Source organism: Anarrhichthys ocellatus, unplaced genomic scaffold, assembly GCF_004355925.1.
Source record: "Anarrhichthys ocellatus isolate YVR2014 unplaced genomic scaffold, GSC_Weel_1.0 scaffold54, whole genome shotgun sequence".
NCBI classification, from domain to species: Eukaryota; Metazoa; Chordata; class Actinopteri; order Perciformes; family Anarhichadidae; genus Anarrhichthys; species Anarrhichthys ocellatus.
Window position 1 is genome coordinate 457,268 of NW_022280084.1, and position 13,366 is coordinate 470,633.

General features: G+C 40.3%; 1 protein-coding gene across 4 annotated transcripts in view; it reads left to right on the forward strand.

The window, feature by feature from the left end:
• Positions 1 to 13,366, forward strand: part of esyt2a (extended synaptotagmin-like protein 2a) — a 38,555-nt gene that overhangs the window by 12,536 nt on the left and 12,653 nt on the right. For all 4 annotated transcript variants that reach the window (XM_031870629.1, XM_031870630.1, XM_031870631.1 and 1 more), the window contains exons 4-8: positions 1,579 to 1,713; positions 2,315 to 2,391; positions 2,889 to 2,961; positions 4,950 to 5,039; positions 10,805 to 10,860. In XM_031870629.1, coding sequence (XP_031726489.1) covers positions 1,579 to 1,713; positions 2,315 to 2,391; positions 2,889 to 2,961; positions 4,950 to 5,039; positions 10,805 to 10,860 — 431 coding nt within the window. The remainder of the gene's footprint in view (positions 1 to 1,578; positions 1,714 to 2,314; positions 2,392 to 2,888; positions 2,962 to 4,949; positions 5,040 to 10,804; positions 10,861 to 13,366) is intronic.

Genomic DNA, 13,366 nt, shown 5'->3' on the forward strand with positions numbered 1-13,366 from the left:
TGGACACTAGAGATAATGCAGCTTTAACACATGAAGCATCGGCTTCATTCGCCTGGTCCAAACATGACATTTTTAATGTGTTTATCTTTTAATGGTTGTTTACAGACCGTCTGATTTAAAAAAAAAAAAAAAATAAATAAATAAATAAATAAATAAAAATAAATAAAATACAAAACAAATATATATATATATAATTAATTTAAAAAAACAAAACAACAACAATATATCGGCCGGTAGTTTCCTTAAAAGAACCACAGAACCACAAAGTGTTCAACAAGGCTCAACTATGCTCATCTTAATGAGTCCGTCTGTCACCTTCCATTCAGATCTTCAGTCCCTTTTTTCCCCCCAAACAGCTGAGAGGGCACGCCCCCAAAAACAGAGCATGTCAGGTGACGACCAGCTCTGACTACATTCCTGCCTGGTGGCCCGGTTTCTTAGCCTGTAAAGATTCCTGAAAGGTTTCTCTGGGTCACTGAGCACCAGGCGAGGAGAGAAACTCTCTGACCTAGAAGTATGTGTGGCTGTGTCATAGGAACAGATAGATGAATCAATCCTTCCCCTTATTGTTTTTCACATTGCATTACTGTAAAATGCTCCATGAGAAAGATATGTGGCTGTAGTTTGTAGTGGTTATTATTGCAGAAGTCTGTCTCTCTGTTTCTCATCTCAACCACAATAATATATTGCAACATGAATCTCCAGTGTGTCCAAACGATAAGAAACCAGATCCTCCACCGTCTGTTCCCACAGACACAGAGAGAACGTTGGAATGTATTGAAACACTACAACTAACAATAGGCCTCATGTAACAAATAGTTTGTACGCATAAATGTGGTTAAACCGCGTGAACGAATGTTTTGCGCACAAATCAGAGATTCCTCAATATTGTCTTCGTTGAGTTTGTTGTTGGAACTGACCCAGAGCAAGTGGAATCAATGTAAACGCACCGTTTAAACTAAAAGCATCTCATACTAATAAAAACACATTCATAAGTAGAATAAAGAATTGGCCAAATGTGTCACATAACTATGAAACCGACGTCTTTTCATCCTCATCAATTATTGTCATAATTTAAAATATATTACATATTTATTCTACGAAGGTTTTTGAATGAAGCTTCGACTGTCTGGCATCATATTTTATGACGTCATCACCCTAAAAAAGGAGGAAAAGAAACAAACTTAAATGTAGTTGACGGTGCTGTTTAGCACGACAGTTTTTAAAAAGCTAAACGCCAACAAATGTGGATTGAAGCAGAATATTTTGTGAGATAAAAACATGCTGTGAATTTTGAAATCTATCTTTTCTTCGGTATAACCCAAATACAATTATGTAACGGGTGACCTTTTGTGTGAAAGTGCTTCCTGGATGTCGTCACTTCCACCATCTTTTCTTGGACGTATTATTACAGATGTTTGTCCAATGATTGCGGCGGGTCTCTCGTCTCGATCTGTTTCTATTTCACCTGAGAAGGAATCATTTCTACGCACATATTAGTGACTGAGGTCCCAACGTTACCAAGAGTGTGTCATCTTTGTCTAATTATATTTGTCTCTCTCTCTCTCTCTCCGTCAGACGGTGAAGCAAATGTGGCCGTTCATCTGCCAGTTCGTGGACAAGCTGTTCAGAGAGACCATCGAGCCGGCGGTGAAGGCCGCCAACCCTCACCTCAGCTCCTTCTGCTTCACCAAGATCGACATGGGCGACAAGGTGACGAGATGACGGCAGCGTAAATCCAGTGTCTCGCTCTGTTGTCGATCGATTGAGCATTTCAAAAAACACGTAGTTAGGTCAGCGGTTCTGTTTTGAGGTGTAACTATTTTATTTAATATGCTCGTATTTTTAGCTCCTTGTGAAATCTGTACGCCGAGGATGTTTGATGTGTTTTCTCTGTACTCTAGTAAATGAGATCTCAGTATCGATGTGACTGTCTGATGAGATGAAGAGTGTAGAATTGATTTATTAAACTAGCTTCAACTGAAACTAAGTTCTTCAAACGTAAACGAGTGCTATTACATCTCATGTTGCTGTTTTTAAAGCACTTTTTGAAGTCGCAACAATAAAAACAAATAAAGAATTATATACAAAATGGGCTTTAACATGCAGAGTAATAACACTGCTGACAGAGTGTAGGCGTGTAGATATTTTCTTGGCGTGTTTCTATTTTTACGAGCTGTTTTGCTGTCTTTCTTTCGTTGCTTTTGAACTACGCACTGAGCTGCTCACACGTCAGAGCAGAGCGTCACGTACTGGAGACAAACAGCAGATCTGAGAGATTTACTCACTTTTGTGATGTTCTGTGTTTCCACAGCCGTTGAGAGTGAACGGGGTGAAGGTTTACACGGAGAACGTGGACAAGAGGCAGGTCATCATGGACCTGCAGATCAGGTACACAGTCACAACTCCTTCGCTTTACGCCACACAGCTTGTGGTTTCTGAAGCACAAAGCTGGTGATCAGATGATCCACAAGCAGAAGTAGTGCAGATGGTCTAAAATGTACTGTTTTTTTCTGTTTTTGTAACATCTGTTAAAAACCCAGCTGTTTCAGGACTTTTATGAGCCTGTAAACCGTATATTTGCATCTTGGTTTTGGTCTAGAACAGCGTTTCCTTAAGGATAAAGGTGTTTCTGCTGTTCGCAGCACAACCCAGATCTCAAAGTCGAGGACAAAAACAAAACTTACAACATTTCACTTATTTGAATCTCATCGAAATAGAGAGTCGTGCATGTTTCAGCACGTAATCTTCATCAGGTCTGTTTTCTGCCGTTTGCTCGACAAAAGAAAAACGTAAATGTACGTTTTAGTTATTTATTTCTCGTTTCTCTTTCACATTCTTTCATAACGTTTATCATCTTATTGCATTTTTGTTTTCTTCTCTTTCAGTTATGTCGGGAACACGGAGATCGACGTGGACATCAAGAAATATTACTGCAGAGCTGGAATCAAAAGCATACAGGTCAGTTTTATGACAATAATAATAGCTTCAGTCGTAGTTTGATTTCTTCACACACTCCACCCCTCCATCTTTTTAAAGGTGCATAAAACACCTTCTCTTTCTGTGCAAACTAACTATTTCAGAAAAAGATCAAATGAAGCTATAAAGACCATACAAAATGAGTGTTGCAACTAATGATTATGTTCATTATCGATAATTTGTCAACGCTTTTTATTCATTTATTAATTAAAAGTTTTTAAGTTTGTCAATAAAATCCCAAATGACTTGATTTCTCCGACCAACAGTCCAAAACTCAAAGATATTAAATCAACAATGATATAAAAGGGACCAGCAGCAGATCCTTCAGATGCTGGAACCAGTGAACTCTTCCCTGATAAGTTATTTAAGTTACTCGATTATCAAAATAATACATTGTCTGGAAATCAGCTGAATTTCCTGAGGCGATAGAGAATAAAAAGAGAGACTTTCAGTCGGAGGGACGATGACATCGATAACGTCTATCTTCGACCGTGACCTCCGTATTAACCCGTGACCTGTACTGAGACACTTTTACATAATGTGTTGACTCGGCTCAGATAACGGAGACGTTGTCCACTCGGCTGCTGGCGCAGCATCGGGCCATGTTTGCTGTTCAGAGATCAGAGAAAGTGAGGGGAGGATTTACGGAGAGAGAGAGAGAGAGAAACGTCTGCGTGTTGAAGGCACAGTCAATATCTGCCTCTCGTGTGTTGGCTTTTAGATATTTATTTATTTTTATAGCCGTCTGTGTCGGCTTTTCATCGGCTGCTGAAGGAATAAGACGTTAGACTCGAGAGCTTATTCGGGAATGATGAGTCACATTCTGGGAAGAGAACTCAGTTTCTGAAAAGAGAGCTGCTGCTGCTTCTTCTTCTTCTGGTTAAATGCACAAATACTCAGCTGCACAGCATTTAGAAAGTATCCTCCTCTCTGTGGGCGGGGGGATAAACAGAATGTTATCTATTTCAAATCTTTCCACTGCACCCTTTCCGATGAGCAGAATCTTGGTGATTGATTCCTCAGAGTGAGCCAGGACCAAATTTGGTGGTGCAGACGTGCGGTCTGCACATCTGAGGTTTGAGTCACTGAGAGAGAAAACGCTCTCAGGAGGAAACATTCACTTGCTTTTTTTCAGAATTAGCCCTCATGTCTGTAATTTCTGTTAAACATGGAAAAAAAAAAAGCTGGAAAGTTTCTCATTAGTTGATAAGAGTCCCAGATTATTAAAGGCCAGATCAGCTCTCCTCATCACAAATGTTTAATAAAGTCAACCTTTCAGTCTGTGATCAGTGCAAGAAACCAAATGTCAAATGAACTGTTTGGCCTAGTTTTTCTTTTTTTATTTTTAAAGGGACGGTGTGTAATATTTAGTGGCATCTAGTGGTGTTTTACTGATTGCAACCAACTAAATACTCCTCAGCTCAGCTCCTCCCTTTCCAATCATTAAAAAAACAATAAAAATGAATGCAGAACAGAATTAGAGGTTATTTATAATTTAGATATTGCTAAATATTGTTCCTAGAGCAGCAACAGTTGTGTTTACAACAGCAAAGTTACAATATGAAGTCATTAATATCTCACTGGAAACAAATGGAAATTAAATAAATAACGTCCCTCCTGTCCTCTGTTTCCAAAAAGAGGCTGTATATAAAAGGCTTTTTCTGAGCAAAGGAAACCATAACAATTCTTAGTTTCGGGTGATTATACACTGATTTAAACATAGTTATGAATATTATATTCCCCCTAAATGTTCCACACTGTCCCTTTAAAGCACAAAGCCGATGTTTCCCAAACTGCCTTATAAAAAAGCATGTGAAGCTAAACGAGGACAAAGCATCAAACTAAAGAGAAGACGACATCGCTCCATTAATGTGTTCACAACAAACCACACAGTGTGATGACACGATGACCCCCGTGATCAGGTTCAATGGAAGAAAGACGACAATCATGAATATGTTTCCTCTGTGCAGCTCCACGGGACGGTGAGAGTGGTGATGGAGCCTCTGCTGGGGGACATGCCTCTGATCGGAGCGCTGTCCGTCTTCTTCCTCAAGAAACCGGTGAGTCCCTTTTGACCTTTGACCCCGTCCTCTGAACGTGACTTCCTCATGAGTGTCTCCTTTGAAATCCTCTAAAACTGTTACTAACTGTTCACCGGGAGCATTTCCCTCTGCGCTGATGTCTCAAGTTTTAAAACTACAGAATATTTTCAATCAATCAATCAAAACAAACAACAATTTACTGATTATGAAAATAATTCTAGTCGCAGCCGTAGTTTCTTCACAAACTCGTCCATCTTTTTAAAGGTGAATACCTGCTTTTTTTTTTGGAAACAATTTTTCAGTTTTGTAATAAATTATTTTAACAGAAGAAGATAAACATGGAGCTACAAAAATAATACAAAATGTAAGGCTGCGAGTAATGATTTCAATAAGCTGTTAGCTATTGTTTTTTCCTGGCCCACCCAGTGCCATGTTTGACGTTTTAAAAGACTTTGCAAACTGTGCAAAAACAATAATCCATCCATCCATTTTCCTCCGCTTATCCGGGGTCGGGTCGCGGTGGCAGCAGGCCAAGCAGGCTGACCTAGACTTCCCTCTCCCCCGCAACATGTTCCAGCTCATTCTGGGGGATCCCGAGGCGTTCCCAGGCCAGCTGGGAGATATAATCCCTCCAGCGTGTTCTGGGTCTTCCCCAGGGTCTCTTCCCAGTTGGACGTGCCTGGAAAACCTCCAGTGGGAGGCGTCCAGGAGGCATCCTAATTAAAAAAACAATAATATCTCATGTAATGCACTAAAATTATTGTAAAAAATTATTTTCCAGCGGCACAAAAGAAGATTTTTGTCTAGAGTTTGTTCTAATAATGTTGATAAAGTTCTACATTAACTTCCCATCACTTTGACATTGACATTGACATGATGCTGCTTGTATTGAGCTGATTATGAGTCTGCTGGTTCTGAACCGCCACCCCGGTCCTCCTCTATCAGTGCATTCCATCTCTCTGACTGCTGGCTTCCTTCCTCTTGCCTCCAGATTCAGGCTTTGATTCTGGGGCCCACTCAAAAAAAGACTCAATCCGAGATAGAGCGTAATTGTTCCTTCTGTAGAAATCTTATCGTCAGTCTGAATAAGAAGTTCTAGAAGACGGAGGCGCCAGTTACGACGGCAGCAAAGTTCAAACTTGTGTTTTTTTAATATGAGGTACTCTGTATCGCACATCCTCGCTCTAGTTGTATGTCGACTAAACTTAGTGAAATCATCTCTGTCTCAGTTTGTGACTGAGATAATCTGACGTTGGCGTTTTGCATCGTGATCGTTTAAGTTAGGCCAAGAGCAGAAAGGTTTTTGGCAATTTCTGCCTGTTAACTTGACTTATTTACACATAACATAACACCATGTAAGTGGGCACTTCAGCCTTGCACTGTATTTGGAGTTAAATAAAATGTATGAGCAGCAGATACAGAATCAACTTTTGTAAGAAATTCCCGTCATGTTAAATGTTAAGCTGTTATAATTAATCTTTTACGGTTTCTTGTATAGTAATAATGATGTTCTTGCAGTGGGTTTAATATATAATGTAAATAATATCTTTGGTTTGGCCCACAGTCAAAAACGTTTGTCCAACCCCTGAACTGAAGCGTTCGTTATGTCATCAGATGGCACACATGGTTGTCTGTACAGTTGAAAGCCCAGAAGGCCAACTGGCATTCCACATACCACGCTCAGGAATTTCACTCGTGAAATTCACTTCAACCGGCGACCCTCTGGTTCCTACACCAAGTCCGAATATTTGAGCTGACTGTTATACAGCCCCACGGCATGCTGGGTACAACTCGCTCTCCTGAACTCGCTTTAGTACATTCAATGACTGATAAAGAAAGAGAGACCAGAGATCTACGGGACAAATTCACTCGTTATGTTCTCCACAACCGTTCACACGATCGACTTCACAGTTGGCGGTTGTATTGCCGAGGACCCAAGGAAGCAGGTAGTCGAGTGTGAAGTTGTGTGAGTGAGCTGTTCTCCATAAAGCAGCAGTACTAGTGGACTAAAACGCCAGCCAAATTTGAACAAGTTTTTGAACTGCACTGCTGAGAAGAAACAGATATTCTACAGTTGTTTAGAATGTTGCATTTGCCTCAGACAGCTGGTAGCGTGGTTAGCTTTGTTAGCATCACAATATTTTAGACTGGAGCTACAATACACGTAGAGTAAGTCAGCACTTTGAAATACATCTTTACAATGGTTTCTAAGACGATCACAAACTTAACCAAAGAGCCTTCAGAGAACCTCAGGACTAAGCACACACACACACACACACACACACACACACACACACACACACACTGTGTGTGTTGCATTATGGGAAATGAATTTACTATTCATGCAAAAGTTGAAAGCATTGTTATGCGCCGTTTAGTGACAGTCGTCATTTTTTTATCGAGTAGTTCTGTGAAATGTTCTCCACCACACCGCCTTCATTCTCTTCCTGTGCCAGCCCGGCTGCACGGCATTGTGGTCCACCGTGGTCTAGTCTAGAGCGCTAACTTGGCCACAGAGAGAGAGACACACACACGCGAACGCGAATGTATACTGTGCATTTCATTTGTCCATGCAGACTGACACACAGACATGAGGATTGAAGATGAACCACACATCTCGGTTTACATAGTTTAGGTAACAGTTGATAAGAAAGCATGTGTTATAAAGTGGAAGTTAGAGAAACCTGGACTCCTACTAGGAAGGAAAGAGCTAATGTGAAGACACAATATTGAGTTGTTATCATGTAGGATCCAATGTTTGAGGATCTTGACCCGTATTTAGGATTAAAAATCCAAATATCTCATTCTAAGCTGCACAGATATTGACTGTTGTTTGTCTAATTTACCCCCAAACTTGTTTCTCCTGCTAAAGTGTTTGGTGTCTGCACAGACAACAGGGATACGTGTTCAAGAACAAGGTTATTTTGGGGACGTTAGCTAGCTCACTGAACAAAATTATGCTAAAGTGGACAATACCAGAGCAACAATAAAAATCAGCATAAAATGTAAGCACTGTTAATTTCTGCAAGGTTTGTCCTCAACCAAAGAAATTCAACAAACACGAGATGATTGAATCAAGTTTCTCCCCAAATATCTCCCCTAACCTTCTATCCATCCATCTATCTATCCTTCTATCCTTCCATCTATCCTTCTATCCATCCATCCATCTATCCATCTATCCTTCCATCTATCCTTCCATCTATCCTTCCATCTATCCTTCCATCCTTCCATCCTTCCATCCTTCTATCCATCCATCCATCTATCCTTCTATCCTTCCATCTATCCTTCTATCCTTCCATCCTTCCATCTATCCATCTATCCTTCTATCCATCCATCTATCCATCCATCCATCTATCCTTCTATCCTTCCATCCTTCTATCCATCCATCTATCCATCCATCCATCTATCCATCTATCCATCCTTCCTTCCATCCATCCATCCTTCTACTTTCATATATTACAGTACTACTACTCCTCCCTCTCCTCCTACTCGTCACTGCTTCCTGTATTGCTGCTACTGTTAGCAGCAGTGGTAACTGGTAATACAACCCTCTGAGTATGAGGGTGTGTCCGCTATGTGTGCTGTGATTCAGCCTTGCTTCATTACTGCACTGACAGTTTGGAGGTTCCTGGCTGGCGGAATGTTAAATATGTGACTTCCTCTCCATAGTGCGGCTCCTCAGGTAACCCAGTGTTATAATACTGAAGTGTGTAAGCCTCGTAACTGGGTTAGAACAGCAGGTTAAGCTCCTGCACTCTCAATATGAGAACGTGGGCAACGTGTTGCATCATCATGAAGCAAACTGATGATTTGCTCATCATGTCTGTTGCGATGCCAACTAATACATTATCGTGTGCAGCACCTCCTATAAAGGTTATCATTATGTCTCCTTGTAATGTTCCGTCTGCACTGAAAGGCTCAGCCAGAGTGTCTGAAAGGTCAGAGTCAGCAGTTTATCTTGAATAATTGAAATGGTGAAAGCTGTGCAGGAGTCTGGTGTTTATAGAGCTCATCACAGACTAATGCACGGGGTTGTGATGATCTGTCTGCGTTCTTCTTCTTCTAGCCATGCCACCGGGTTAGGGAGTGTGTAGTCGTGTGCACTAGCATCACACATAGACACACACACAATGGAGTCAAATACGGAAATATAAAAACGTTGAAAAAGGAGAACTAACAGATAATCCTCTCTAATTAATTCAATTTATTTGTGCGACAAGCCAATAGACTCCTCCTCCGATTGTAGTTGCAGCATTTTATTTCTGCAAACATCTTTAACTTTATCCACATTTACAATAAAGATACCAAATAAAAAGCTTCTGGATTGTTCACGCTCCATTATGTGCTCCTGAACACAACAACAAGCGTTTATTTACTGATTGCAGGTTTCAACACGTTATTAAGCCTCCATCACTGGAGCGCTGGTACGTTGTGAATGTTGGATTTGGACAGATGGATATCAATTGAATGTTTTTTAACTAAACTCTGTATTTGCCCGCAGTGGTTCACTGCAGATATTTAAGGTTTTAGGTTTCTCTCTTTGCTTTTATTGTGTTTTCGTTTTCTTGCTTTAGTTTTAACATAATTTGTCATTTAAAGCGAAAATATATTATTATTATGTCTGCGTATAAGGAGACATTTCAAAGGACTGATGTGTTTATTTTTCACATGTTAAATACTCTGTTTATTACATATCTTGCATACCTTGGTCTCAATTCTTTAGTAAGAATATGTAAAGTTACTACGAGAAGCCTTTTCATGTTTTTGGCGGCCCCTGTGGACATGAGTGGTAGTGTCTGTGAGCACCAGAGTCCCTTCAGAAAACCTCATCCTATAGCAGCAGGGTCTGACAGTCTGCTCGCTCCTCAAGTGTCTTTTTTTTGTTTAAGAGTTTTCTCTTAATGAAAAATAAATCCATCTCGCCACATTCGAAGTAATATTAAGGAAATCCTTTTTACTGCAGTTATTGCTGTTTTCTGTCCATCTCGCTTGTTTTTCATTAACTGTGGATTTCTTTGCATACCGTTGGATTCTGTCGTTGATGATGAGACGTTTTTTCACATTTGGGTTCCTCTGTTGACTTCCCTCCTGATCTGCTGAGGCCTCTAACAGCTGTTTATTTGTTAATGTTATGTCATTTCCACATACTTCCTGTTTGTACGAGGGCTAACCCAATCTGCCCGGCTCTGTTGATTATCGGCTCGATTGAATTAAGAGTCGGGCTCCCCGGCTCTGCTGACTCACGGCGACGTCAGCGAGGAGCTGATAATGTGGAGAAGTGTAGAAGAAGAAACGTCAGAGTTTAGTTTCAGAGATCGTTCCATAAAAATCAGATTAACTGCCAATGATTAGTTACTTTACTAATATATTTTTTATTAAAGAGAATTCTTCTCTTAATGCCAGAATATTACCCGAAGAAGAATCCTCCTTCAATCCATTAAAACGACTTTTCCCTCATAAAATATCATAGAAGCTATCGGGGAGAAATTTCTCTCATTTAATAGAAAGAAAATGCTCAGAACTCTCCACATCCCCGTCAAAATGACACGTTATCTGAGAACTTCTGTAAATCTTTCACACATCTTTATCAGAGACCATCACCTTTATGCAATGTTGCTGCATGATGTCTGTGTGTGGTGCAGCTGTTTGTCTCCTTAACTAATCTGTTATGTGAACCAAAGTCATGTCTGCTTGTTATGATCAGGACCAGTTAACCGTAGATAGTTTTACCTGTAAAACTCGCCCGTCTCTTATTAAACATCATATTTCTTTCTCTCTTTCAGTTGCTGGACATCAATTGGACGGGACTCACCAACATGCTGGACATTCCTGGTGTCAAGTAAGTGTGTGTGTGTGTGTGTGTGTGTGTGTGTGTGTGTGTGTGTGTGTGTAACGGAGACATGATGTCCTAACTGTCCCTGTTGTGTCTCCATGTGGACAGTGTACGTCCTGTGTTTGGATCACAGTGTACTTCAGCCTCATGTTAGACCGGATGAAAACATCAATATGTTGTAACTGAGCTCTATGCAAACGTTGGTCACATTATGAGTTCATTCAAATGATGCACAGAGAGACTTCATAGTGTTATCAGCATGAAATATGTTTTATACTTTCTGTCTCATTTGCAGAAGTGAAGTTTTTTTTTTTTTCTTTTTACAGTTTTCCACATTGATCTGCAGAATTTAGGGGAATTTATTTTTTACTTGTAATGTGATCGAAAACATTAATTTAAAATTTAAAAAAGCAGAGGTGTAGTCGGCATTCTGCGTACGTTCATTTGATATAATAATCAATCATCGTAGGAAAACAGAGAATTCATTCATTTATTATTAATTCTTTACTTTCTTCTTAAACCAGAAGTATTTTTGTTTTGTTGTCATTAGTTCTTTATTAGTTTATCTTTTAAAGAACACAGATGAACAAAAGTGATACATTTTTTCAGGTCAAAGTGTTTTTTTGCCACAAACACTCAACAAGTCTTCATCTCTCTTTGTGAAGCTCTTCGATGTCACAAAAGTAAATACTTTTAAAACTGAAATAGATTTTCGACTTTAAAAACGGCCACAGACAGACGATTACAGGCTGGAGCCACATTCTCTCACCTGGAGCGAGAGCTCGTCAACACTTGTTTTTTTGAGGATTTTTTCCCCAAAAAATTGTGGAAAATCCAGACATTAACTTTGTTACTAGTCCGCCGTGTCCACTGGAATGTATTTGCATAATGATGCAGTAATAGATAGAAATATACACGCTGATATTTCACTTAAAATCTTAAACCTGGTATTCTTTGAGTTACTGTTGTACTTCAGCAGGTAAAAGAGGAACGCTGTCTTTTTAGAGCACTCAGAGCTCTTTGGAGCGATCAGCAGAAGAAGAAGAAGGACCTTCATGTTGGGTTTAATGACAGAATGAAGGCGGTGCTTTATTTTGTGGAGAGAGACGTTCCCGGTGGACGAGCAGCCGGTCCATCAGGCTCTGCTGCTGAAATCATTACTTTAACCACCGGATCACAGGACGGATTACGGCCTCCATTTGTCCCCATTAAGTGTCGGTATTTATAGTAACGTGATGAAAAGGAGAGCCGCTGCAGACGGAGATGTGACGTGATGAAAGAAACATGTTTTACACAGAACTTTTAGTTTTGCATCAAGAAGACGACACGGCAGCAACAATACAAAAAAATACACTCTGACAGTGTTAAAGCTAAATCACTGAACATCCTAATATCTTGAGATATCACCACTCCCACCACCGTTATATGATGAACTAGCATCGCCCTTTTTTATTCTCTATTTGGGCTCCTTTTTATTTGTTTTACATTGTTTTTTTCACCATGAGCAACAAACGGAGGATGCCTGCTTCATACTTTTGTATGAATGAGCTTGTCAATAACCAATCTGAGTCGTAACGTTAGAGCAATGAGGCGTCTGGGGATAAAAAGGCCGATCTGCTCTCACAAATGGGCGTTTATGTCTTTGTTTTGATCGTGTCTGTCCGAAATATAAAGTTTAAGATCGACAGACACGAACAAAACAAGCTTCTCCTACATTCGCTATAGTGACGTCACCGGGACTTTTCTGAAAAGACGTCTGAAAAAAGACGCTGATGATATTTACCAGGTTCACGGCGTGTTAACAGTTGCTAATTAGCGCCTTGAACAAACTACAGCTGAGGATCAAGATATTTGGTCAAATCCCAGACTACTAGAGACAATCACAAATGACCTGACGATGGTGTTAAATGGAAAGCGAAGGGATCGCCAAAAATGTTACGATTCATCCTGAGGGGAGCATGAATGTGTGCAGCAAATTCAATGGCTCTTGGTCCAAGATTTTTTCAATCAAAACTATACATTTGAATCTCACGACGGTGCTAGGAGGTCAGGATGTCGTCAAAGTCTTTAGGGTTCATTATCTGGGGACCACGAATGTCATGCCAATCCATCCAGTAGTGGTTGTAGATAGTTCAATCTGGACCAACGTTCAATAACCTGAAGCTGCATCACGTCTCTTTAAAGTCTGACTTTTTATTTTATTTTTTTGTTTTGTACTTTCGTCCGTTATCTTTAATCCTAAAGAGATTATCTAGGCAACGAGAACATCAAAGTGTGGAACACATTCTTTAGGCGGTGAGCCTCCCGTCCTGCAGAACACTTTGTTTCCACTCGGCTCACTCTGCTCCTCCGTACCGACCTGTTGCTGTTTGTTTTTGAGCAGAGAAATTCGTTGCGGTTTCCAAAAGTCTCCGCCCTGTGAAATGTAGCTCTCCTTGTTCGACGGGTTTGTGTGAAAACACCACTGTGTGTGTGTGTGTGTGTGTGTGTGTGTGTGTGTGTGTGTGTGTGT